General features: G+C 41.3%; 1 protein-coding gene across 1 annotated transcript in view; it reads left to right on the top strand.

Annotated features, from left to right (window-relative positions):
- Positions 1-11,378, top strand: part of VRK1 (VRK serine/threonine kinase 1) — a 77,770-nt gene extending 66,392 nt beyond the window's left edge. Inside the window, exons 12-13 of the mRNA XM_026515333.4 lie at positions 6,157-6,244; positions 10,946-11,378. Coding sequence (XP_026371118.2) covers positions 6,157-6,244; positions 10,946-10,977 — 120 coding nt within the window. The 3' untranslated portion in view covers positions 10,978-11,378. The remainder of the gene's footprint in view (positions 1-6,156; positions 6,245-10,945) is intronic.
- Positions 11,379-25,586: the final 14,208 nt, after the last annotated feature.

The raw sequence follows: 25,586 nt of genomic DNA, 5'->3' as shown, positions 1-25,586 counted from the left end.
TGACATCTTCACAATATTCTTTTCTGTCCATGAATATGGTACACCCTTGTATTTATTTAGGTGGTCTTTCATTTATCTCAGTCATGTTTGCAGTCATCTCTGGCTGTGTAGAGATCATATGCATCTTCCATGTCTATTTTCTTCTCAGTGCTTAATTCTTCATCTGTTTCTTTTGTATCATCTGTAATTACCACAGAACTTCCTTCATGTCATTTGGTTGTCGGCTCTTTCTGCTATTTTTTATGTTTCTAATGTATTTATAAGTTCTGTAGTGATTATTGTTCTATTTATTGATTGTGCAGTTTCCTTGTTATCTGTTATTTTCTTTCATAAATTATTTCTCATTTACTCAGTTTTTTAAATCTTTTTTTTTTTTTTTTTAAGCCTCTAGTGCATGTCATAAAATTTTCTTCTTTTGGGAGGACTGTGTTTTCTTTCAGAGTGGAATCTTCTGCTGTCTTTTGCAGGCTATGACCATTTATTTCATCTTCTCTTTTTGTCCCCAAGGATTCTAACTTTGTTGGCATGCTTCTTCTCTGGATTGTATTAATATTGAATAGAATAGCTTTACCTGGGCTTAACAGATTATTGTATTCATAAATCCTTGGCTTTCCCATTAGATGAAACTGTTTTGCTTTTCTTCAGAGTTTAGATTTGAGAGTTTGGCGTTGTTAGGGGACTTTCTTTGCCTGCAGCTCACACTCTGGGAGGATCTGGAGGGCCATAGCTCAGCTGGTACTGTAGGTCAGATTACCTGTCTTTATTTAGTACCTGCTCCATTCCCTTCCTGGCCAAAAGAGGCAAAAATTTGGTAAAATCTAAATCCACGGTGATTCTTCTCTATGTCTTTAGCAATGTTTTACTCATTTTCTCTTTTGTCATCTATTTTGGTCAATCATTGTTTATTGTTGAAAATAATTAGTCTTGAATGATTGTGGCTATTCTGCCCTCTTTCTCCAGGTTTCTTCTTCAGGGAAGGAACAGAATCCCATGTCCTGCTTTCAGTGAGGGACTGTGGGAGTAGGGAAGGTCCCTTCCAGGGGCTGTTCCAGTCTGTCTTTTCAGTCTTCCTATTTATATTTTATAAATTGAAAGTCAGTGGTGAAAAATTTCTGAATGGTGTTCACCTATGTTCTTTTCCCCAGTATGGTTCAGTGGTGTGTAGGAGCCGCATGTTGCTTTCTAGAAGTGTCTGACTCTTCTTGGCCACCACTTCCCAATGGTTATGGTGAGAGGCTCTGTCACTGTTGCTGCTGAAATGGTTCTTAATTGTTATTTTGTGTTTATTTCTTCAGAGTTTAGATGGGGCAGAGGTTGAAATATTACCCCCAAAATGTCCCTTATTTTTACTCACAGTTTAGCTTGTTTGTGGGTGTGAACATTTCGGGGTCATCAAAATCTTTGCCCTTCCTCCACAAGAGTAGATCACATGGGTTGTGCTGTCACCCTCTCAGCTCCTCATAGACCCTCTCTCACATTATAGTCACCTGACATTTCAGTTTTTGTACACGTGGTAGCATTAACTCATCTTCGGTTAATGATATTAAGTTCTTCATTATGGTATCTTAAGAGTGGAGAACTTGAACTAGTGAAGAACACAGTATTCCAAACTTTGTTAGTCATATGTTGAAACATTTTCTTTTGCTAAACCCTTTCCCCCAGACCTGTTAATAATTAGCAAAATTCACGAGTTGTACTTGGTTTTCGTATCTCTGGAGTAGATAGCTAGATGTGTCGACAGGACATCTGAACGTAAGCAAATAACAACAGCAACTACAATAAAATGAAGAACTGCATGAGCTCCATTTACAGTGCAGCAGTACTTCACCAAATGGTATTCGTGCACATGGGGTTACATTGGACACTTACTTAAGACAGTGTACAGAACCCTGAAGTGGTTTATTCTAGGACTTACAGTTTTAGAAGCTTAACATGTATGTGTTTAATGTTTGGTAAAAGCTAAGATTACTCTTTTCTTTAATCTATTTTTTAGCATGTATTTTTCTACTTGAGGGTGCAGCCTATAACAGTGCCAGGCACACAGTAGGTGCTTAGTAGATATGTGGTGGGTTCTCTGCCCTAGATAAAGTGAAGGCCTGTGTTATTGCAGAAGGAAATTGTAATATTCATGATTCTTGTTACAGCCTTTATCACTGGAACTCATTTAAAATAATAAATCACTTTAATGCATTCTGGCAGAATATTTTTAGATTATTCTTCAAATTAATCTGCCCCTCTTTTTAAGTCACTCACTTCCTGACCCACTTCCCATCTTTTCATTTCTTCTTTTTCTGATTATATCTGACCTTTTCCTGCTTTTTCTCAAAATATATCTGTAATTACTTAATGTCCACTTAAACATTACATAGTTTATAAAGGGCTTGGAGTAAAATAGGAAGTCAGCTCTTTATTATTACAACACTAGATAAATAGTTACTCGACAGGTGCAGACCCGTAGATATTTCTGTGTAAAATACCATACTAGGCTCCACGGGAGCTCCCCAGATGAGGAGCCATAGTCCCTGCCCTCTGGGAGCACGTGCAGAAGGGAGCAACAGAGGTGTGGACGAGGCTTTCCCGGGCACACAGCTCTGCGGACTCTCACGCTTTAGGAGGGGGCGCGCTCATGTGAGAGCGTAGCAGCCGGGAACTGTCAGGGAGGCGGTGTAGCTCCCGGGACGGAAAGTGGAGTAGGAACAAGGAGCTCTGAGTTCTAGTCTTTCCCACCCCCAGCTGAGAAACACTGAGCCGGTTCTCTTAGCCTTCTTCTGTCTCCAGCCTCAGCGTTTTCTGTCTGTATTGTGAATTTTAACTAACTCCACTGGTTTTATAAGTATTGTGTAACACACGTGTCCGCTTTGCTTTCATAGAAGATATGTGTTCTGTGTTTTTTTAGTTACTGTTGAGTAACAGATAACCTATTTTTTTGGTTGCTATTAATGAATGTAGGAGCATAAATAAATAATGCTCTTAGTTTATAAAGTATGTACCATTTGCACAGTGACTTCAGGTGGCCTTAAGGAAATAAGTAAGATGAACTGATTGGTGCAGTCAGTCTCTAAATAATTGTATTTAGAGTTCTTTGTTCATGGACACAAGTACAGTACCAAACATTTAGAAATTCTAGGCTGTATATTCTAAGTTCCTGTAATAAACATTTGTGATTTTTGTAATAAAGAGTTAAAAACCAACAACAGTCCTGAATACTCCTCACCTTTGATAATAGCCGTGGATCTGACTGGCTTTTCTTAGAGGCTGTTGAAAGCATCTAGAGGTGATCTTTTGATGTGTGACCTGGGAAGCAAAGAATGAATGGGTCTTTAGTTTTTGCCTGGCAAGATTTTTATTCTTTGTCCTGTTAAAACAGCTTTAAGTCTCTAAGTGGTCTCTAGTCAGTGTTTAGACTATTAGTAAATTATCAGTCCAAATGCATCTAGCTGATTTGTCTTCCCGTTTCTAAGCTGGAAGTGAGAAGCTGCTAATTAACTAAATTTTAGCCTAGCATATCTGAACACTTCAAAAATACAATGTGTAATACATACGCTAATGCCCTTTGAAATAAACCTAATTTTCTGCAGATATTTTAGCTGTGCTGAATTAAAAGAAAACTCTATTTTAAGTTTATAAATCATTCTGGTGTGTCGTACAGTATTTTGATTTCATTTATAAATGCAGAGGCACTTTGTGGGACCTGGTGTGGAATATGACAGAATCAGAGATTAGCGTGGTCCCTTTGTGAAGTCGTTGTCTGTTCAGAGAGAACCAAAATTGCCCTATCTGAAGCCCAAGATGTTGACAAATAACGAAATGAGGCATTTGGAGATACTCAGGAGGAAGAAGCTGCCAGTGGATAGTTTGGAGTTTTACTCATTGCCTTATAGAATCAATTACACACTTAGATGCTGTTAAACGTGAAGGTTTGGTGGTTTTTTTGTTTTTGTTTTTTGTTTTTTTTTGAATTGGTCTTTTCCGTAGACCATTGGCCCCTCCTGTCAAAACTAAATACAGTCTCAGAAAAGTTGGGCGGGAGATAACCAGCTGAAGTGTGGACTAATGAAATTCAGTGCTTTACCTATCGCATGATGCTTAAAATACAGGGTTTTTTTTGTTGTTGTTGGTTGAATACTGGCTGATTTTCATTCCTATGTAATTTACTTGCATGGAGATTAAGAAAGCTCTTTTTTATTACATAAGCTTGAGAACAAGATGAATGCACTAGGTTCTTGGGTAGAATGTATTGGATAGCTCCCTTTATAATGAGCATTTACAAATCTGCCTCCTTAAAATCAGAAAATGCATTCTTTCCTGTATGGAAAGCAATATAGTAGTGAAATATTCCTCCTTAATTTTGGTCCGAACGAACAAAAGTGTCTGTGTTTATTCCTGCCTAATGCATCACAGATCTGCTGACATGCTAACCTTGGAGTCTTGGCTGGCGTTAATCAGGCCTGTGCGCCGGCAGGAAAGATGTACCTAATGCAGTCCATCAGTGCAGTTTGCATATGGAAGTCCTCACAGGGGAGCTGCCCGTGCCAGCTGAGGGTTACCTGCCCACTGCAGTTATTGTATGTAATTATCGAACCAATCTGTTCAGCCCAGCAGGGTCTAGATGGTAATCATGAAGCAACACTTTGGAAAAGAAAGATGTAAGGCGCGCTCCCCTTCTCTCATCAGTTATATGAAGTTACAGCCACTCTTAACAGCTGTTTTTGAGAGGCAATACCTCCATATACAAATCTGCTAAATGAATGCCTTTGGAAGTTTCTTAAGGTTTAGTCAAGTTATTTTTGTCTGTGGGAAGCGTTTTCTTTAGGATCATGCGGGGATCTCAGAGTTCTGATCTTCCCACGGCCACCTTAAGAATATTTTGAAACAGTGGGATTATTTGTAATATGTAGATAATAACAGTTCTGACCATTTGGGGGTTTTAAGGTAATGTGGTTTGAGTTGAGTGGAGCTTTCCCATGCGGCTCTCTGTGGAACAGAACCCGTGGTTGCCATCAGGCAGGAGAGCGGTGTGCTGTCAGCATGCAGTGTGCAGAATGGCCCGAAGGAAGGGAAATTCTCAGATGAAGTTTACCTTAATATTAATTGTTAGGAAATATAAGCGAGGGCATTGTGATGCATTGTGAATCTGAACTTGGGGGCAGGTGAGAGGATTTCCTAAACGAAATCCAGGCAACGCAGGGAAGCTTTGAATTATCATTTGGATTTTAACGCATTTACATTTGAGACTACGTGGGATAAAGTTATAGGAGAAATACCAAGTTATAAAGTTATTACTAAGTCCTTCCATAGTCTTTCCTACATGTGGACGTGTTGAGTAATTTAAAAACTTCACATAGGACTGAACTAGTTAGAAAATGTCACAGTGATAGAAAATAATAAAAAGAAACTGAACGAACATTTGGGAAGACCGGCTGGTGACAGAATATAAGCATTAACTCTTAAGTAACCCTCAACTAGAAAAATAAAGAGGAAGTTGGAAAAGCTTGAGGGGACGGTGGAAAATCCAACCTATTTATGACATTTTAGGAGAGCTGTCTTTTAAGACTCTTCCTTTACAGACAGGTGTCCCCCTTAAACTTTTAATGAAACGTATACCAAAAGAAAACATTTATTGGAAGTTTGAATGAGATTTTACCACTGGTTGATAGGGTATAACCAGTGATATACTATACGGACAAGGTGTCTATTTTCCCATTTATCAAGTGGATTACCGTCCCACCCCCCACGTACGCCACACACATTGTAAAATGGGGAGAATAAGTGTCATTGGCCGGAGTGGTAAAACCAAATTTGTTAAATGCTTTGCTTTTACAATAGAGTTTCTGTATCACCAATCTTGTTGGTTAGACTTTCAGTGATGAGCTATAAGAAGCATAAAAAGTTTGAGGTGGTTAGAACAAACAAGCCGACATTCAGACTGATGTTCAGACTCACTGAAGATTCTCTTAATCCCATTTTCTTCCATCCTCAGCCCCTTCCCCTCAGGTAACAACCACCCTGAAGTTGTGTATATTCTTACTGTATGTTTTGATACACCCACACCTGGATAAATGCGCATATATACTAGTATTTGGTAAGTCTGTGTATTTACTTATCTGACCGTCAGACCACATCTCTCTCTTTTAAAAAATCTTTATATGTAACAAGCGCAAGAAAGGAATTGAGGAGGGCACCGAATCCAGTGTTGAAGATATGGAATGCTCAGAGATCCAGACAGAAGAGGCCATAAAAACTCGTAAGTTGAACAGTCTTGCTATTAGCTTTTTCCATATATAAACACAGATTTCATTTCCTTCCACTAAGTAAGAGGTTAACTTATGGTTGTAGTATTTTGATTTTATAATAAAATATCATACGAGAAGATCTTCTGTTTGTATAGTACTATCACAGTGTCCTTTGGACATACATTGTACATTGTACAACATCACGAAGTTGGGGTGGGGAGCTGCTCTCATATTGCATCCAGGGAGCCCAGGACATGGAGCACTTCAATGGCAGAGCAGACTCTTACCTCTCAGGCTACTGTCTTTCCATTCCCGCACATTGATCTACGTCACGGGATACAAGGGAAGGTCCGGATCAGGCAAGTAGTACCTGGGTTTACCGCGGCTGCCAAGGTCCACTGGCCTGAGCTGCCCGAGTGCTCCCCACAAAGTCTGTCAACTCTTCTTTTCTCTCAACAATTTGGGACATAAGGAATTAAAGCCTCAGTCATCACTTTTCAAAGCTCTTGAAGCAAAAAGCAGAGTATAAAGTCATTTCTGAGATGGCTCATAAACTGGGCCTGAAGGCTCTTCCAGTATGGAGCCGAGCCAGCACTGACGTTAGCAGGGCCGCGTCTGCAAAGGGCACAACAGGAATGGGCTTCCGTGTGCTCCGCTTCGTAGATGGCCAGTGCGGGATGTGTAGGCACGCCTCTGGGTGCCTCAGAAAAGGGAAAACAGATTCCAGGTTTCACAAGAGATGGTTTCTTTGATGCAGTGAAGAGATTCGGTGCTGGCTACAGTACCATGTTTTTCTTTTTCCAGATTTCTCTCCTATCTTGCTACCTTTTGTTTATTTATTATTTTGTTGGTTCTGAAACATTTCTCACTTTTTAATAGAAAAGGCTCATTTTTGGTAAAATGCTCATTTGGTAAAAAGGCTCATTTTTTGTTAAAGCCCAAGTGTCCTGTTGAGTCAGGCCAGGGAGGTATTTTACCTTTCCTTTGATAGTGTTGCCTGTGCACATTTGTGGAAGGCAAACATTTGACCTTCAAAGAGAATCTTCTGCACTTGATTCTGTTAACATGGTCTTTCTTGAATAGTATGGATAGAACATTCTTAGGCTTACGTGAATTCACCCCAGAGAATACTGGGGGTGTCTGGAGAGGGAGGATAGAACTTTAGCCTGGAGGCTAAAGGTTTTGAAGAAGTTCCTTTCTCTCTTCTGCAGCCATTTTCCGATCCCTACTGTTCTCCCCGCCTCCCGTCTTGTTCATTTTGTTATTAGGAAGTGAGGAGTCCCGAGGAGCAGTGCATGGAAGCCTGTCTCAGCCAGAGGCTAGCAGCAGCAGCTATGACAGTGAGTGGGAGCAAAATTAAGGAACATTTGTAAAGATAGAGCAATATTCTTCCTTTTAAAAATCCCTTAAATTTTAAAACGGGCAGTTTTAGTTCAGCGAAGGGCTCACGTTGTGATAGTAAGGTTGATACCCAGGGTATCAACTCATTTAGAGCAGAGTGAATTCACAGCCGTGCATGGAGAAGACTCATGCCTCTTTTGACTGCCTGAAGGTCATTTGTTACCTGGACTTTGCTTAATGAGCATCAGAGTTATTTGTTTTGATACATCAATGATTTTACATTGGACTATAATTATGAAAAAATGTTTTTTATACCTAAAATTTTAATTTAAGGTCCTTAACACTGCTGGTTTTTACTGGGAGAAAATATATTAGTATATTTGTTTTATTTATTAATAACAAAAGAAGAGTGTGGACCCGATTGCATATTTAGGGAGAACAATCCAGATTTTTTGTTTTAGTTAAAAAAAAATAAGTTAGAAAATAATCACATTCTCCCTTATTTATATAAACTCCAAATTGCTTTATTTAAACGCTGTTTCTCTTCTTACTGTAATTTATCCTTTCTCCTAAAGTATAGGGCTAGTTGACGTATTTTACTGTCTAAATATTCCTAAATGAGAGAAAAATTACCTGAGATGGTAAAATGATACTGCTTCTGGCCCTCCCCCCCCAAAAAAGAAGGCCAAGTGTTCATGAAAATATATATTTGTATTCATCATTTTAAAGTAACTTGAAGGAGGAGGCACATTATTACATTTGAATTTTGTTTTAAAGAAATATATAATACAATTCAGTGACTTCTGTGTTCTAGAGCTTTAAGATTTTGTGTCATAAACGTGTGTCAAGAATGGTTACCTCTAACAGCAGCTTTAGAAATGTCAGTTTCTTCATTAACAATTTTATTTTCAAACACAATTTATGGTTTACAATATGGTAAGAGATTTTTCTCACTGTGTGATCTTTCAGAATGCTGTGCCTGGCAAAATGGGAGCAACTTTCCTTTAATATCTATTTAGACCATTTTAAAAACGTGTATAATTTTCTTGATACACCTAAACTCATTTTGAGTAGTTGGGGGTCTATTGTGTAAGAACACATTCTGAAAGCTTTCAAAATGTGTATTGTGTAGGTTTTCGCAAAGAAAGAGAGGGGGTGACGGGGTGGTTTTCAAGAAGAACAGAGGCCTCTAATCCTTTTATTTTTATGCAAGGCATAATTTTTACCAATTGAGAAAATTTGGTTATTTGCTGCAAGTAATTTTTTCCCCCACAAAATGATAAGCCTTAAAAAACCATGCATATTCTGGCATTTCAGAACTGTCCCAGTACTTCAGAATTGTACTAAAAATTAGTTAATGTAGCCATGATATTTATGGCTAGCTGCTTTGTCCCTCCCTTTCATGAAATGGACAGTACTCTACAATCCTCTCTTGTTAGTGTTATATTTAAAGTAACCTTGAATTTTGGTCCATTCTTGAGAAATCTGAGGGAAGCAGGATTTACAGTTACCTCTTAAATATCTATGATCTAGTAAAAAAAAAAAAAAGGGGATATTTTTGAGGGCACACTACAAAGAAAGTTCCACTTGTTTTAAATTTTTGCATTAATAGAATTATAGAAGAGTACCCAGACTTTTATTTTTCCTTTTCCAGATATTAAATTTTACACATTAATCTTAGGATTGCACCTTTTACCAGTGGTAATGTATTATTAAAATGGGTATGTTTTTTTAAAGAGAATGAGAAGAGGAAAAATATTTTTTCTGCCACAGTTAGAATTTATTATTAGGGAAAATACTGAATTGATACCTGCAGCAGAGACTCCGCATTGCAGAATCCTGATTATATAATAAATTCCAGGTAGTGTTTTTAGTTACAGTGAAAAATTTTATATCTAGGTTGAAGGGGATAAGCAGCAGTGGTATTTAAGAGTAAAATGACAAATTGGGATGTTAATGAGAATAACACTACTTGAACATAGTGATAACTATTGTTAGGTGTCCTTTGTAATGTGACCATAGATTCCAAATTTATTGAAAGGAAGATGTACTATAGTACTGATTATTGACCTGGATTTTGTGATACCCTATTACACCCCATCTCATTCCATCACAACATTCTTAGTTTTCTGTGCAAAATTAATTTCAAAATTCTTGAAATAAAAAATTAAAAATCTACCATGGGATATTTTTTATCTATCACAAAAATTGAAGAAAAAGCTCAAAAGTTTAAACCAGCCATAGTGTAGGCTATGCATTATCAATGGCAGGAAAAAAAAAGATACCCATGTAAATTTGAAGTTGGCTTTAATTGAAGTATATAGCAATTTATTTTTGGAAAAATAAAAAACAATTTTTAAACTGATCTTCCACATTAAGTAACTTAACTAAGCCCGTAAACAGAAAACCTTTAGAATTTATTGTGTGGTAAATATTTTGTCCTAGATTCGAAGAATGTTTTGTACATTTCAGAAAAGAAGTATTGATCTGTTGTTTAGTGCATTCATTGATTAATTATGGGCGACCCCGCTGTCCCGCACCCTGGTACTGTTGCTCTTTTCCTGGCCGGGGGAGGCATGAGGCAGTAGGAAGGCACACTTCGTTTGCCTGCGCTAGGCAGCCGTGATCAGGCTTTATACCCTCCCGACTGCTGTGCTTGCCTTGGAGGTAGAGTGGGCGTGCCAGGTGGGGTTGCCAGGAGTCTGCTTGGTGAGGTGGGATTCCCATGAAGATTTCTGCCCCCAGTAAAGAATCACTGATTTATTCCAGCTCAGGAGTAGTGGATAGAACCTGTCATAAGGTACTTAGTCCAGCGTCAGATGTGGTGCCTTTTTAGAAGGCTGCTCAGTTGGGGCTCTTTAATTCCTAGTGGAAAAGACTTCGTGTTTTGGAATGGCCCAGTGCTTTCCTGCCTAAAGAGTATAGGTAACAGGCTTTAAAAAACAACGCATTTTATTCCTTGCTTTTGAGAATATGCATTACTTCATCACTTCCCTCCAAGAAGTGAATGCCTGTCTTGTTGCTATAGCTTACATTAGGAGTTATTGTTTTACATCACACAATAAAAATTTGGGGGAGAAATATTTCAGTGCCCTTGCAAATTGGATGTGTTTTACAGTGGGAGAGTTCTGTGGTGACTTAAGACTGAAAGGTAGATGTTAGCGTATTTTTGGACATATTAAGAAGTTGACACAATTTGTTAAGATTTTCAGGCTATTAACCATTACCCTTGTGTATGAATTTTATTTCCACAAGTATTCATAGTCAATTAGATTTTTAAATACAAATAAGTATATATGGAAATGCTTATATTTCTGTTCTTCAGTTTTTGTAAGTTAATGATTTGAATTTCTTTGTTTTTTCTCTTCAAGGTTCAAAAACCAGAAAGAGAGTCCAGAAGTAAATCAAATGCTGTCAACCGACTTTTCTTTTCTTCCTGTCATTTGATTTTTTCCTCTTTTTCTATTTTAAATGTTATATTTTCATGTGAGTCTTTGAGGATGGGGCTAACCATGAAATACCTATGTCTTTGAAAAATACAAACTTTTTTATTAAGTAAATACTTTGTACAATTTATTAAAGGCTAATTTATAAACTTGAAAATCTTTAGGTCATACTCTTTAAGCTCATCCCGAGCTGTATGTGTTTGAGGGTCTGAAGTAGCTGTAAGAAACACCACCATGATGTTACTTTCTAATCATTGTCCGTTGCCCTGAGTGTATAGAAATGCTTGGCAAATTCCTCACTTCTAGGCAGTTACACAAACCTTAAAATAAAAGTCTCTTTTTGCGTGATGCAAATACACCATTTGTTGTGGCCGTAAGATTTGGATTTCATTGGTACTGTTCAGTTCCACAAGCATTTATTGAGCACCTGCTGTATGAAGCAAGAGGAACAATAAAGGGAGAGGATTATGAAAGCAAAAGTGGGGTACTGAGTAGGTCTGTGGGAGATCAAGCACATGTATTTGAAAGTTAGATTGCAGAAGGACTCCCTAAGCATGCAAGTGGTAAAGAAAACAGGTGATAAAGTATCAAGTGGTAGCCTGATTACAGATTTATAGACTAGCTTCTTTTAAGGAGATCCTGTGAAACAAAACAAAGCAAGCTTATTGCTCGTTCACAGATTATTTTTCTTATAAGTATCTTTTTTTGTAGCCTATGATGTCTGTGCAGTAAACCAAGCAAACGAGAGTTTTAGTGATCAGACATTTTCAGATTTGGACTTTTCATAGTTGCCCTGGCAATAAAAGCTTGGGATTTAAACCTTTATGAACAATTTCAGGGTTTACTTTGTTGCAGAAATTGGAATTGGGGGGCGCCTGGGTGGCGCAGTCGTTAAGCGTCTGCCTTCGGCTCAGGGCGTGATCCCGGTGCTCTGGGATCGAGCCCCACATCAGGCTCCTCCACTGGGAGCCTGCTTCTTCCTCTCCCACTCCTCCTGCTTGTGTTTCCTCTCTCACTGGCTGTCTCTCTGCCAAATAAATAAATAAAATCTTTAAAAAAAAAAAAAAAAAGAAATTGGAATTGGGTTGGATTTCCTAAAGGGTGGTACACCTTACCGCTTAATGGCGTGTCCCATGTTTGTAGATGGCATAGAGACACACTTTTATTTCAGCATTTAAGCATTAAGCATGTATTTTAATACGTATTCAGAACATAAGTAGCACATGAAGCTGGTGATTTCTCTGTTGCCTAGGACAAGCCTCAAGTAGGTATTTCTGTTTTTAAAAAAGTGAGTTGATTTAAAGAAAATGTTAAGTAATAGTACAGGTGGAATGTCGACATACCCCAGATTGTCAAGGTGGTACCACGTTGCAGCAGCTCCGAGCCAACACTGAGACTCTAAAACTTTCCCCCTAATGTGGGTGTTTAGTTGTCACTTGGAACGCATATCACTGTGGTGGTCAGATGTTGAAAACTGCAGACTAGATCTGCAGACTTTCTTTTGAAAGTTCATCTTTTAAATGCCTCCGAAGTTCTTGAGCTGTGTGTCTTTGCTGAAGAGAGAACTAGATTTTGGGCAGAGTCTCCTCCTGTTTTCTGTAGAATGTTGGATTTTCGTGCTCATCAGTGTTATGGTCCCAAGTTTATTTAACACCTAAATCAACTCTCAAGTTCTGTTTCAAACACATTGTTGCTTAAAATAGGATAAAACGTGTGTGGTGTGTTTTTGTGTATATGCCTTAGCCTTTTTTATTTTTCAAAACACAAAAACATAGCAAAACCTGTTGGTTAAATATTAAGAAAACAAATATTTCCTCACATATTGTTTTTAACAAGTGCTGGCATTTTCTCGAATGTTACTCTGTTGGCAGGGCTGCAGAAATTAAAAACTAGTAGCCATAGTAGCCAGTTGGAGTCATTGGCTCCATCTCCTTATTCTGCTGCTCTTCTTCCTACCTTACACTGGTTTTCTTTGGCTCCCTTTATTTGAAACCGTGATCAAATAGCCTTGTCATTCAGAGTTATGCTTTTTTTTTTTCTTACCCTTTTCAGTTCTGTACTTACTGTTTTTATCTTGCATCGTTTCTGTTTCCTTTCCAGTCCGTGTTTCAGTGGACTTTGCCAGTCTCTGTTCCTTCATAACCCAGCGTCCGTGTCCTGACAGGTGTTGCTGGCACCGTGTGGTCCTGCCTTCTCTGCTGTTTTCCTCGGTCATTAGTGAGCTGAGATGCTCTGGTCTTTGAGGATCGACACCTGTGCCAGGCTCTTGTCCTTCATGCCGTGGGGGCAATACATGGTCTAGATGTTCTAGAAAGCAGCCAATACATCTTTGGTAACCAACTCAGCCCTTAAGTAAAGTAGCTTCTAGGTATTCTTCAGTAGTGATCCCTTAAGACAAATAAAATGCTAATAGGCCAGAGCTATAAAAACCCCAGTTATTTTTTTGAATTACTGAATTAAATGTGCATATAAAGGCCTACATTACATAGCAATAAATTAGTGGTGGAAATACAAATAAACTATATATATTTCTGTGTATGTGTTTATATTTGGTTGAGCAATATGTGCTTGATTATCCCTTAAAATGCTATTTTGTTGGCTATATCCTTGTGATTACCAGAGTTTATTAATAATACCTGGTCACGGTAGGACATCTGGAACACACAGAAAAGTATCAAAAGACAAATTAGCCATACTGCTCCCACCCACAGGCAACCACTGTGAATGTCTTGACACATTTTCTTCCAGGCTTTTCTTTGCATTTTTATCTTCAAATAATTATTACACTTCATATAAAACTTCATATATTGCTTTTTAAAGCTAGAATTAAATACTTTCCATGTTATTATAGATACTTCACGAATATAATTTTTATATTTCTATAATATTTTTTCTTGTGGATTTATGACACTTCCCGACCATTTCCCTAATAGTGGACGTTCAAGTTGTCTTTGGTATTGGGATATTATAAGTAATATTTTTTTAAGGCTTTTTTTTTTTTTTTTAATTCATTCAAGTGATCTCTACACCGAAAACATGGGGCTCAGACTCACGACTTGTGGTCATGAGTTGCCATGCTATGCCAACTGAGCCAGGAGCTCCTATAAGTAATATTCTTGATGAAACTAGGCAGAAATCTTTGTCTACACGTATGAATATTTCCTTAGATTTTCAGAAAGGAACCACTGGGTCAAAGACTGAAAATGGAAGGTTACTGTTGCATATTATCAGGTTGCTTTGCAAAAATTCACCAGCCAACACTTTGCCCAGCAAATCAGAGCGCACAGCTTAGATTTGTCATCCTTGAGTATTACTTATTTTTATAATTTGATAAGGTAAATTTTTTTAAATTGCTAGTGAACCTGAGCAATTTTTTATTTGTGAACTAATCTCTCTGTTTTCTCCCTGGTGTATTTGTTTGTAGTGTTTGTATAGTGACGATCTTAACCCTTGCTTATGTTTTTTGCTGACTTTTTCCCACTTGTTTTTTGCTGATGGTAATATTGTTTATTTTTGTGAAATTTAGTATTTGTGGCTTTAATCTTTTGATCTTTTTCATTGTAATTTCCACCACTGTTTTAAAATATTCTCCATCCTGAAATCAGAAATATTTACCATGGCTTTTTCTAGGCTTTTTAAAATGCTCCTAAATTTTTCATCCAATATGGAATTAATTTTGGCCTATCTATGCCAGGAGGTAGGGATCATGATGTACTTTTTCCCCAAATAGCTAACCGGTAGCGCTAGTACCTTTGTTGAATAAATCTTCTTCCCCGGCCCCTTATACCTTGGCTTGTGATACCTGCTTTATTATATATTAAGTTATTATACCAGGGTCTGTTTCTGGACTGTCTGTTCGTTTTCATTGATCTGTCCTTATGCCAGCACCACACTGATTTAATTAATGCCGTTTTACTTATTCTTATTTGTTGCCCAGACTACATTAACAGAAATCAAAAAGAAAGAAAAAATTCACTTATGAGCTTACTACACTACAAAAATCAAACTCTTGTTCTTTGGCTATGTTATTTTTTAAGTCCTGTTTTCATGCCTTCGTAATTTCTCTTAACATCGCATAGATATGGTTTTGTGAATTTTGGTTTATTTTAAAGTTCCACAGGTATTCTATACCCCTCATTCATTAAGCTGTGCTGGTATGAGGAGGACAAGGCACACTGAAGAATCAATACCGGAAGAGGGTCTTTGGAAACAGAGCAACAGCCTCACACACTGCATCAGTGATTCTTTACCGCTGGCCGGGTGGTTTAGGCAACTCTGTATTCCTTGGGTGTGGTTTGCAAATAAAATACTTACCATTGCCACTGTACTAAGCATGTATTATTCATATAGTGGTGAGTTTTCTTTTATTATGACAGTAGTGTTTTGCAATTTGTGAGTGACGTTCCTGAATTTTTGTAATTTTGGCTCATGTTCACCTGTAAAATTTCTGCATTGAGCAAATTATGGTTTTATTTAAGTGAGTCGCCATAAATGATCTTTGAAAAATTCTTTCATCTTTTTGATTTAAAGTGCAGCACTCGTTTAGAAGTCTGAACTCTCAGAAGGATGACTGGAGATGATCTGTAAGATAACTTTTGTGCCTGGTACTTGGGGGTGGGAAGAGTTCTAAAGGCCAGTCCAGAGTTTGCAGGGGGAGGAGAGGGGACAGTAGTCTGAATCTGTTCCTGCTTCTCTATAGGTTGTCTTTCTGCTGCTAATATCTTTCAGAAGTGAGTGGGGCGTGATCACAGTCATATAAATGAAAACCTTGTAACAGCCAGGCTACTTTGTTTAAAAACTGAAAAATTGCTCATTCAGTATTCTTTCTGACCTTGACACAAGTATCTTAGTACAGAAGTTCACACTGATCCTTCTTGGTATACTTCTCAGATGGGAGCGATGCTCCTACACGCTTTCCCAAACTTTCTTCATGAGGGTTCAGTATGTGCCAGCACTGTATAAATGTCAGAGTTGAGCCACTGAAGGGTCTGCTAACTCTGAACACTGGAAAGTTCCAGGGCAGTAGATTACAGGGAGTGTTATAGTGGGGTAGTACACATTGATTCTATTGATTCTGTTCCATTGCCTGGTGAAGAGAAAAGAGAGGACTAGTTCTTGCACTCTCCTAGATACAGAAGTGTGCCTAAGATCCCTAAGGAGAGCTCACCCCCACCCCAAAGAGGGGAAGGAAAGCTATGTTCTTTTGTCTTCTTTTATTTCATTAACTCATACAGAACATTTTGGTGCTAAGGCGTGAGTCCATTCAGCTGGAGAAGTACTGTGCTCATCCTAATGGGTTTAACACTGGTTGCAAAGCTGTGCGATCTGGTCCCCCCTGCAGCAGCCTCCCCCAACCCCTGCCCCTCCAGGTTTCTAGTCCAAAAGTCCTTGGCAGCGATTGAAAAGGTTATGACAAAGATATGTATTTTGCCCTACCATTTGTAATTTAAAGAAGGATCATTTAGACATTTCTTAAGATACACATATAGTCATGGTGGGGTTTTTTTTCTTCCTTTTTTTACAAGTTCCTAACCAGGTTTTTGAAAGAAGTTGTCTGTATTCCAGGTGCTGCAGCCCCCAAGTAAGTCTTTGCTATGCCATGCAAAGTGTTCAGAAAGCAAAGGTGGCTGAAATTACATGAAAATGGCTTCCAAGGCCCTGTCTGTTCCTGTAGAGGTCAGAGAAAGCACAGCCTGCAGAAACACAATTCGAGGTCAAGAATCCCAGACACCTGCTGTTCCCAGTGAACTGTGTGATGCACATAGAAAATGTTTGGAAGCGAGGGTTGAGCTAAGTGAACAGTCATGATAATACCTGGTTGGTCTTTTAGCAGCAAAATTGGGGGGAAATATGAAACTTTTTAAAATGGTGGGTTTTAAAAAAATTTTTTTTTGGTGTTATTGTTGATATCCCTATTTGAATGTAAAGTCCCTAACAAAAGAAGCAAGCTGCCTTTAGACTGCATTTACTGCTCTTGATGACTCCAGTTGTGTGTAAATATTAGAAAACAGCAGGGTCCTACATTCCAAGAATCACTTGAGCAGTGCCACGAAGACAAGTGTCCTTACTGGTATTGTAGTCATACTCCCAAGCTCTCCCGCTGTTTCTAATCTGTGCGCACAGCCGTGAAAAAACTGGACTGACATTTACAGGCACAGCAGGGAGATACTTGACTAGGGAATGTTAAAGACTCCAGTACCTCCGATTCAAAGTGGCCACCACACATGATAAATCTTCACAGGAGAGCTAGTCTGCACTTCAGCTGATGCCATAATGAGGGTGTCTGTAATGAAGCAAAGAAGTAGAACATTTGTTTCCCTAAGCTCAACTTTTTAGCAGTCAGATATTTATTGTTGTCTTTTTCAGACCTGACTATCTACAGGGACACTCTCATTCTGGCTAGGGGGAGGATCTTTTCTCTTCGAGCTCTGCTTTTTGGAGGGCCTCTTCCTTCCATCCTCCGTCCTCAGCCCCTGCCAGGGCTATACAGGAACTTTCCTCAGTAAAACAGCACTTACCCATCTACTGTGAATAAAAATAAAATTTCCCGGAATCTGCTCTAACTGGGATGTAAAAGAGGGTCAGTTGCTTTCTGACTCGAGTTTGACAGACTTTCCTCCCGGTTTTGTCCCAGGGAGCTGCCAGATTTGTATGCCATAATACCAGTAATGCAATTAGGTTTGCTGCACATTGTCTGGTTGACTTCTCAGTTAAGAGTTTCTTTCCCTATGGGAATAAGACTAGACAGACTGTCATTTGCTATTACTAATTCTGCTTAGCATTATCACTGGAGCTTTTTTTGTAATTAGCTATCTTAGTTGGCTCTTAAATTTTAATAGCCAATTGAAGCTACGTTTTAGCCAAGTTCCATATCTAAATTGCATTCAGTCCATTAACAAAGTTGGTTAAAAGGCTATTAAAACAAAAGCCAATATATGGTGGTTCGCACTTGCATCTCCGCAGCCGCAGCCCCGCCAGCCTCCCGCCAGTTCTCTGAAGGAAGTCACTCTCCTCGCGCAAAGTTACGCACAAGCTGGACTGAACTTCCGAGTGGCAAGAAATGAATGTCGACAAGACTTTTGTTACGTTCGCATATTCACAAATGTCATCGCTTACACCCGGCTCCTTTTGGGGAGGGTTCTTTTGGGGTTGGGCTTTATTTGCTTGGTGGCGACAGAGGGGGGGAAGAAAGGGGCATTTAGTATTCCAACTTAAAATTGACGGTTTTTGAAAGTGAATAATTGAAATGATGTTTTTCTCCATTTCAGCTGATCAAAATTATTAGCAAAACCATCTGAGGCACCTTCTGGTAGAATTGTAGTCTTGCTGGGTTTAGTTTGTAAAACATTCTGCCAGACATTAAAAAAAAAAAATTGTAGCCGAGCCAGCACATAGGCTCCGAGCACCCGTTGCCTAATTGATAGTCCCCATTGTCATTATTTTTAAATTCAGAAGACCATTTCTAACGCTAACACCCCCGCCCTTTGCAGATTAGTTCATCGTGGTTTTAGTTTCTACGTGGAGTCTTCCTTCTTGCAGATCGGGACCCTGGGTCTGTGTTCCATGTTCAAAGATACTTGATTTCAAAAATTTGTGTAATTTGTGAGGCAGGCTGTCAAGAGAAATTAGACTGGTATGGGGTGTGTTCAGTTGACATTTCATCTCTGAATCCTTGGAACCCTGGGAATGAGGATGTGGAGAGAAACCAGCAAGCAAATGAGTCTGTCACCTTGACTGAGCCGATGTGTTTGAATGCTTCCCATCCCCACCCCGCCCATGCAGCCAGTGTCCTGTTGTGAAATGAACAGGTAGTTTTTCTGCTTCAGAAATATGTATTAAAAAACAGCCAGCAACTCCCAATAGCGACTCTATTTCCCCATTCAGAAGATACTGGGAGTTGTAGTTTAACTGTAAATTTTTAAAGCGGTGAGTGGGTTTGAGTACTTTTCCTTTCGCAGTGTCTGGCCATTCTTCTCCTTGGCCTTCTCTGAGGCCCTAGGGACTGCTGTCCAGCTTCCGCTTTGATGGTACGTCTTCCTCACCGAAGGCCGCCTGACAGGCCCATTTTAGTGAAGTCTAGGCTCCTTACACTTAGGCTTCTGCATGAAAAGGTCTAGTAGCCCAGGCTCACATAACAACTTTCGTCCTGACTTGCCTCTCCAGCCTTTGGCTACATGGCTGAGGCGCCATCAGTGAAAGGGTGGCCTCAGTGACAGAGGTGAAGAACTTCGCTTGTCTGAGCAAAGGACAGACCAGAAATGCTGGAGGCTCTCTCTGGTGATTTTTGTTCTTTGCCAGGAGCTGATGGAAGAGGGCAAGAGAGGCCATTTTCTCCAGGGTTAGATTATACGTTAAAGTGAAAATTAACATACTGTTAAAAAGGTGTATGTGACTAATTGGCCTTTCATAAAGATGGAACTGGCTCTGAAGATCAGATCACAAACTCTCTAAAAGGTCAGGGCCTGAGGGCCTCTCCCATGGAAGACTGAGGGCAGGGCCAGCCCTGCCGTGGCTTTTCAGGGACCCCTCTCGCTATTGATGGGTGAACCTTGATGGCTTTAAGTGAATGTCTGCAATGTATGTCAAACCTCACCCGCCCATACATCATTTGAAACTAATCGTTAGGAAATTCCCATTTTTTGAATAATAGTACGTGTACATGGCACATGATACAGAAATCAGTAGGGAGAGAGCAAATAGAAGTTTTCAGTTGAAGATCGTAGGCTTCCCAGGCATCTGGATGGAGAATAATCCTGTTTTATTTGTTGCATTATAAACTGTGAAAGAATCTATGGCAGAAAAATTCAGACCCTTTCCTTCCCCCTAGTGCCAGTTCCCCTCCGTTACAGGTTTAGATAGCTTTCCAAAGCCACTGTCTATATATCTGTGTGTGTGAGGGAGACAGAGAGGGAGACAGAGACAGAGTGGAAGAGAGCAAAGCAGGGTTGGGGGAACATGGAAAGTTCTTAAATTTTCTGTGTTGTGGTTTATTGGATAAAGCCTCAAGTGAGGGTATGGGACCAAATGCCAGATTTTAATGTAACTCTTCATGAGGTTAGGGGACATATTTGTCTCATCATTTGGTCTCCGTTTTACATCATTATCTTTGAAGATCTCTTGATGACCCATCAACAGAGGTGATTGGCTTTGCCTGTTCACACTGGAGACAAGTGGCTCTGGCTCTGGAGCCCAGCACAGACCTCGGGCATAGATTTGCAGAGCCACATCTGTTTGCACCAGTCTTACTGGTCCCCTTCTCCCCCACCCTGGGGCCTCCTCTGCGTATCCCGTGTGGGATCTCCGGTTTCCTGGTCCAGTGTGTTCCTCTTTCTGGGTTTACTCCTCTTAGCTGGTAGAGCACATCCTCCATTAGTCGCTTAAGGAAAAAGTTGTATGGGAGGTAATTGTTTTGAAATCTTCAGGTCTAAAAATGTCTTTGTTCTCCCCTTCCTCTCGACTGATGGTTTGACTCACATGGAATTACAGATTGGAAATCGTTTTCCTTTGATATGTTGAAGGCATCACTCTGGTGACCTCTGGGTTCCAGAATTGCTGTTGAGCACTTGTCTCCTTCTGGAACTTCTGTTATTCAGATGTTGGGAATCCTGGGCTGATCTCAGCCCTTTTTCCTTCTCCCGCCGCCCTCCCTCCCCACCTGCTTTCTGTCGCTTTTGTCTTTTTTCCCTCTACTCCCTGGGAGATTTCTTCAGTGTTTCTTCTGTTCTTCTGGTTCTTAATTTTTTTTCCAGGAGCTCCTTAGTTATCCTCATTTCTTTAAAATGTCATTTTGGTCTTCATTTATGGATGCAGGATCTTCTGTCTCTGAGGACAATAATTTTAAGATCTGGAAGCTTTCTTGTCCCTACGTGTTCTCCCAAGTTACATTCCCACTCCCCTGTCTTGTTTGTTTGTTTTGGTCTTTGTCTTTCATTTGAGTTGGTTTTCTCAAATGTCTGGTTTTCTTGGTTGTCTGTTTATGCAGAAGCCACTAAAAAGATGATTGGGAGTCTGAGTCTGTGTGATGGGGAGGGGTTTGGAGCTGTCATTTTTTTGGCTTCCCTGTAGCATGGGTTGTTTTTAGAAGAACCCTGTCTCTTAACCTGGTACCTTCAGAAAGCCAAGCCAGAGATAAAGGCTTATGTGCAAGTGGTTTATTGGGAATGTGGTCCCTGGGAGAAGTGAGGGACAGGGAAGAAGGGAACACAGTTACAGGGATGCATCATCAAGTTGGCCGTGAACAAGAATGACTGGCACTCAAATCTTGCAGGACCTTCAGGACCTTCTAAATAACCCAGTGAGATGCATCTCACGGCCTTTCTTTGAGTGCTAACTTCCCCACAATTCTGAGTTGCGCATGTAAAATGCCCACTGTTCCTGGCAGTTGTTCCATGCAAATTCCAGAGAAGGAAATAAGAGGTTACAGTCGGGAGCGGGTGGAAGCCTGTGCAGAGTCCGTCTCTGTGGCTTGGGCTGGAATGAGAGGATTGAAGCAGTGTACAAGAGGTACTCCATGCCCTGCCGTCTGGTTATCTCAGTCTTTCCTCTTGGACTGGTCAGTTTCCCTAGAGATTCTTCCTATCCCTTACCCAGAAGGTTGAATTGTTAAGAGAGCCCAATTGTCTTACCTTAGGCTGCTGTAACAAAAATCCCGTAGACTTGAGTGGCTTATAAATAACAGAAATGTACATTGTTCTGGAGGCTGGAAGTCTGAGATCAGAGGGCCAGCATGGTCAGGTTCTGGTGAGGGCCCCCTTCTGGCTTGTAGACTGCTGACTTGTATCCTCACATAGTGGAGAGCAGAGAGGGGAAAATAAGCTCTCTCAGGACTCTTAGAAGGGCACTAATCCCATTCATGAAGGTTCCACCCTTGACTTCATCTATCCCTCATTTCCTCCCAAAGGCCCTACCTCCTAATACTGTCACAAAGGGTGTTGTGAGATACATTTCATTGGGGGTAATTAAGAGGGCCTGTGAGATTTGTGTGCCAGGTAGAGTTCAACATGAATTTGGGGGGACACAAGCATTCACCCTTAACACCCACCCAGGGTATCCATTTTTGCCTTGAATGAATTGTGCTGTTGGTGTCAAGTGTAAGAACTCAGCCCTAGATGGAGAAGATTTTGTTTTTCCTAGCAGTTTTATAGTTTTGTGTTTTATATGTACATCTGTCATCCATTTTGTTAATTTTTGTGTAAGGTCTGACTTTTAAGTCAGGTTTCAATTTTTTTGCCTATAGACATCCATTTGAGTGGTTGGAAGACAAGGAAAACTGGGAAGTGAAGTTAATCTGCCAAGCATTTGTATTAAGGGAAAGAAATACCAGTTACCTAAGAAGAGGTTGAAGGAGACATGGCCCAGTAGCAGATCAAGGGGAAGGGCAGGGGGTTTGGGTTGGTCACCATCTCCTGGGCTTGGTCAGCAGAGGGGGATGGCCATAGGGAGGCTGCTTTATGACTCACTAGTCTGCGTCCAGTAGAACCCATCTTGGTGTCCCCACCTGCATGGACCTGGACAAATGGAGGGGCTTCCAGGGGAGGGTGGGAGGGACGGAGGATGGTTAAGGAGCCATGTCATATGAGGAAACACTGGAAAAACCAGGACTGTTTAGTCTGGACAAGAGGACAGTGGTGGTCATTGGAGTGTGGTGGACTTCTGTGTGGGCGAATATTTGAAAATCTGTCCTGTGAATGAAGAATAAGGCTTCACTGAGTCACCAGAGAAGCAGAATGAGGCTGAGGAGGTGGAAGTTAAACGGAGCTGGCCCAGGGCAGAGAGAGAACTGAGAGAACGCAGTTCAACTAGAACCAGCAGCCCTCAGGCGTGTCCCGTAACGCCCGCCACTTGTATTGTGGGAGGGGGGCAGTTTATTGTTAGACCCTCCATCTCGAAATAGTAAGTATAAAAACATACTAATATTAACTCACTTTGAGGAATTGAGTGTGTCCGGTACTCCAGGCACAGTGCTCTGTGTACATGCATTATCCCGTGTGATCCTCCTGAAGAGGCGGTGACAGGGGTGGTGTGATCTTCCAGGAATTTGATGCGTAGGTCAGGTGGCACCCAAAGTCACAGGTAGGACTCCTACAATGGGGTAGGAGGTGAACCTTGTTCAGAGCCACCCTTTTTGCTGTTGCCCCTGGTGGCCACACTCTCTGTAACTTGATAGCCCATGTTCAGCCATTGCACCCTGGCCTTGCACCCCCCAAATATTTTCAACCCTGCTTGTGTCAGTGCGGGATAGGTTATCCTGCAGCAGCAAATCCTTCTAGAATCCCGGTGGCTTAAAAATCACAGGGATTTGTCCTTTCCCATGTTTTAGGACTCAGGCTGCACTGGAAAGGAGATCTGGAGATACTTGGTGACCAACAAGAGGCTCTCACGTAGGCCTGTAGGAAGTTAAAAATAAGGTGCACACAAGGGCAGGAACTAACTACTCATGGGGCAGGAACTGAGGTCAGTTAGAGGACATTCCAGATGGCCCAAGCTGTGTTCACTGCATGTAGTTTGGGGAACTTCTTCCTTTGTTTTTCCCCCTGCTCAGCGATTCCTTCAAAATTTATGATTCAAAGCTGGGAAGTTCAATTTCAAGTCTTTAGAATATTGCTATACTCCATCCCCTCTCACCGATGGGCCTCCGCCAGCTGCTATGTACAGGGATTTGGGTCGGCCAGGGAGACCGCGAACAATAATGCGCATCTCTGGTGACACAAAGTAAGACTGACACAGCTTTGAGTTTAAGCTCACAGATTTTTCTTACTCTCTCTGATTTCTGAAAGTTCTGTAAAATTTGGGTTGCCAGGTAAAAACACAGGATGCCCAGCTAAATTTGAATTTCAGATAAACAGTAAATAATTTTGTAGTATAACTATGTCCCAAATACTGCCTGGGACATGCTTATCCTAAAAACATTATTTATGATTTATCTGAAATTCAAGTGTAACTGGGTGTCCTATATTTCTGCTTGCTAAACCCCACCTGAAACGCAAGTGTTGCTAATTTTTAAATAATCTGAGACAGCTCAGGAAAGCACATTGCCAAAGAGCTACATGGAAGCAGTGTTTCTGGTGGCATTTCCGATGCATGTAATTTGGGAATCGGTAAGGCACACAACAGAAACCTAAAGACAAATGGCTTTCATCTGCTTCCAAGAAGGCATGATTCTGCTTCTTGGGTTACTGGAAATCCTCCTGATGACCCTCCACAAGGAGAGAAGTCCGTAGCAAACGCACTGCAAGGTGACACCCAGCCCTCCCCCGACGCTGGACGAAGGTAGACGGGGCAGAGTGAATCTCTTTAACGAAGCCCGAGTGTGACGCCCAAACCCGAGGCAGACCCTTCCCGGTGCATCAGCCGGCAGCCTGACAGTGGTTCTAAGGACGTGGTTTAGTTTAACTATTTGTCTGGTACAAGCTGCTCCTAATTCTTGATTGTCCTCTGTTTCTGGAGGCATCAGAGAAGAGCAGTGTGAATGAAGACCTTACCGCGTGGGTGCCTGGCTGTCCTTTCTCTCCATGCTGTGTGCTCATCGGACAGACAACGGGCTCTGGCTGTGTCGTGTGCTCACTGGACACACTGTTGAGCCACCAGGCTCTGGGTGAGTAAGGAACCTTGTTCTCGCGGGAACACGGTCCGGGAGCCCTCTGTTCTTATGCAGAGAGACCGTCTCAGGCTGGGTACCAGCTTGGAGCCTTTGTTCACTGGTCTCATTCATTCCCTGTGACAACCCGAGACGGGTCCCCATCATATAGATGAGGACCCTAGGGCTGACGTCTCTGGTCATGCCGGGATGAGATAACGTTTAACCGACGGCACCCTGCGCACCCATGGTCCATGTAACACAGCCCAGACTCACAGATGCAGGCCAAGTCTCTCACTTGAGATGCAGAAACTAAGGCTCAGTGAGATTAGGTGGGATACCCAGTCCCCATGGTGGAGGCAGGGCTGGTTTGAAGAGGGGCCCCGTCTGAGTTCAGCTAGAGTCTTCAGTTGGGTCCCCAACAAACAGACCCTGAGATGGAAAGGAGTCTTGAGTTCAGGAAGCTGACGGGAGCGTGTCGTGGGATCGGCCGCATGGGCAGCAGGGTGCTGGTGAATGTTTCCTAGCAATTCCTGGTGGGGAAGAGAGTCTTGACTTGTGGTTTGCCAATTTCCATGGTGTCAGTTCCCCACGGTGGCCGATTCCTCGCTACCAACCTGTCCTGACACCCAAGTTGGGAAAAGGGGCCCAGAATTGGCTCCTGGTAGCTGGTGGCCACAGGCTTCAGTACTCCACTGTGTGGGGGGGAGTGAGGGACACTGAAGGGCCAGAGGGGACGTTCAGCTAGGTGCAGGCATCATGGAGGGAAGTGGGGACTGTTCTGCAGCGCAGTCCCACACTCAGGGGAAGGGCTGCGCCTCTGTATGCCCTTCTCCTCCGTCAGCCTGCTACTGGGTTCGGGCTGCCCACAGTGCTTACTGGGCGAGGCCGGGGCGCTCTTCCTCTAGGTGCCCACAGTGCCGCACCTGTGGCCCCCGCGAGCTCCAAGGCTCGCGGCAGTCATGTCCGACTCTCTTCTTGCCTTTTGTT

Source organism: Ursus arctos, unplaced genomic scaffold (genome assembly GCF_023065955.2).
Source record: "Ursus arctos isolate Adak ecotype North America unplaced genomic scaffold, UrsArc2.0 scaffold_25, whole genome shotgun sequence".
Classification (NCBI taxonomy): Eukaryota; Metazoa; Chordata; class Mammalia; order Carnivora; family Ursidae; genus Ursus; species Ursus arctos.
This window is presented reverse-complemented; position numbering and strand designations above follow the sequence as displayed.